The sequence below is a fragment of the Petaurus breviceps genome, unplaced genomic scaffold (assembly GCF_028583685.1).
Source record: "Petaurus breviceps papuanus isolate PSGF00001 unplaced genomic scaffold, PetGlider_PUasm1.0 174, whole genome shotgun sequence".
In the NCBI taxonomy this organism is placed as follows: domain Eukaryota; kingdom Metazoa; phylum Chordata; class Mammalia; order Diprotodontia; family Petauridae; genus Petaurus; species Petaurus breviceps.
This window is the reverse complement of record NW_027185761.1, coordinates 11,217,900-11,219,389: the sequence shown is the minus strand read 5'-3', so window position 1 is coordinate 11,219,389 and position 1,490 is coordinate 11,217,900. Positions and strand designations below refer to the sequence as shown.

At 63.5% G+C, this 1,490-nt stretch overlaps 1 protein-coding gene across 1 annotated transcript in view; it reads left to right on the top strand.

The window, feature by feature from the left end:
* Positions 1-333: 333 nt before the first annotated feature.
* NINJ1 (ninjurin 1) overlaps positions 334-1,490 on the top strand; it is a 58,621-nt gene continuing 57,464 nt past the window's right edge. Inside the window, exon 1 of the mRNA XM_069083742.1 lies at positions 334-744. Within this exon, the coding sequence (XP_068939843.1) occupies positions 670-744 (75 nt within the window). The 5' untranslated portion in view covers positions 334-669. The remainder of the gene's footprint in view (positions 745-1,490) is intronic.

The window sequence follows — 1,490 nt, the reverse complement described above, 5'->3', positions numbered from 1 at the left end:
TTGCCTGACGACACGGAAGGCCCAAGTCGGCCTTGGCCCCATTTTGCCACTAGCTGGTATCAAGGCAAGCCATATTCAGCTGTTAGGGCCCATCCGTTAAACCAGGAGGGGTTTGGACAAGTTGCTATCAGGGGCTTCCAAGAATCTGAACTTCTGTGCCCCTCTGAGGTGGCAACAGGTGGTCGCCCTGGGCGGGCAGGAATGCGCCCTGATAGTGCCCCCTCCAGCCTGGGACACCCTCCTCCGTCAGCCCCTCAGCCCGGCCCCATGCCTCTTCCTACTCTTCCCTCGCGCTTCATTCACAAGCCGATCTAGCCCCGCCCATGATTTCTTTTTCCCTCCCCACAAAAATACAGAAGAGTGTATTTACATTTTGTTTTCCCCGCCCCCAGAGAAGGAGGTGGCAGAGCTGGGGCTGCGTCAACCTCCTCCTCCTCCTCCTCTGCCGGCGAGCGGAGCCGGAGAAGGAGGGACGTGAGGCAGGCCCGGGGAAGAGAAATCCATCCGGGGCTGGTCCTGCAGCCTCGCCGAGCCGCAGAGAAGCGAGCGGGCGCGGGAAAGGGCCCCAAGCTGGACGGGAGCGCAGCCCAGTCCGGCAGCCCGGCGGCGGCCACCAACCCTGCGGAGCGCGCTTTGCTCCCGGACCGCGACGGGGAAGGAGGTGGCGGCATGGATTCAGGCCCGGAGGAGTACGAGCTGAACGGGGATGTAGGGCCGGGATCCCCAGCCTCCTCTGGGGGCAGGGTAAGTAGGTGGCCCCTGGGCTGCGCTGGGAAAGGGGCCAGAGCAGCCGGCTCCCGGGGAGACCCGCCAGAGGAAATGGGAGGGGGCAGTAGGGAGGGCTCCCCGGCGGTCAGGCAAGGGGAAACGGGAAAGGACAACGCAGAGGGCTCTCCAGGGTCTGGCCAGAGGAAATGGGAGGGGGCAGCGTAGAGGGCTCCCGGGGATCTGACCAGGGGAAACGGGAGGGGGCAGCGTAGAGGGCTCCCGGGGATCTGGCCAGGGGAAATGGGAACGTACAACGCAGAGGGCTCCTTGACGGTCCCAGTCAGGAGATATAAGAGGGGGTAGCGGGCTCCCCAGGGGTCCGACCAGGGGAATTTGGAAAGAACAACGCAGAGGCTCCTTGGGGGTCTGGCTAGTGGAAGAGGGAGGGGGCAGCTCAACAGGTTCAGTGGGGGTCCGGCCAAGGGCTTAGTGGCCTCGTAGTTCCCCGAGATTTGACAAATGCGCAGGTGGTTTCTTGAGCTCGGGCAGGAGATTGAGGGGCGGTACAGGTGGTTTCTAGAGCCAGGGCAGGCGGGGTGGTGGGGGCAGCGCAACTGATTTCTGGAGCTAGGGCAGATGACTGGGGGAAGGGGCAACACAGCTGGTTTCTATATCCAGGGTAGGAGATTGGAAGGGTAGTGGAGGGGGGTGGCAAGGTAGTTCCTGAAGTCAGAGCCAGGCTAGGGGGAAGCGGGGGAAGGACAACGCAGAGGCTCCATGTC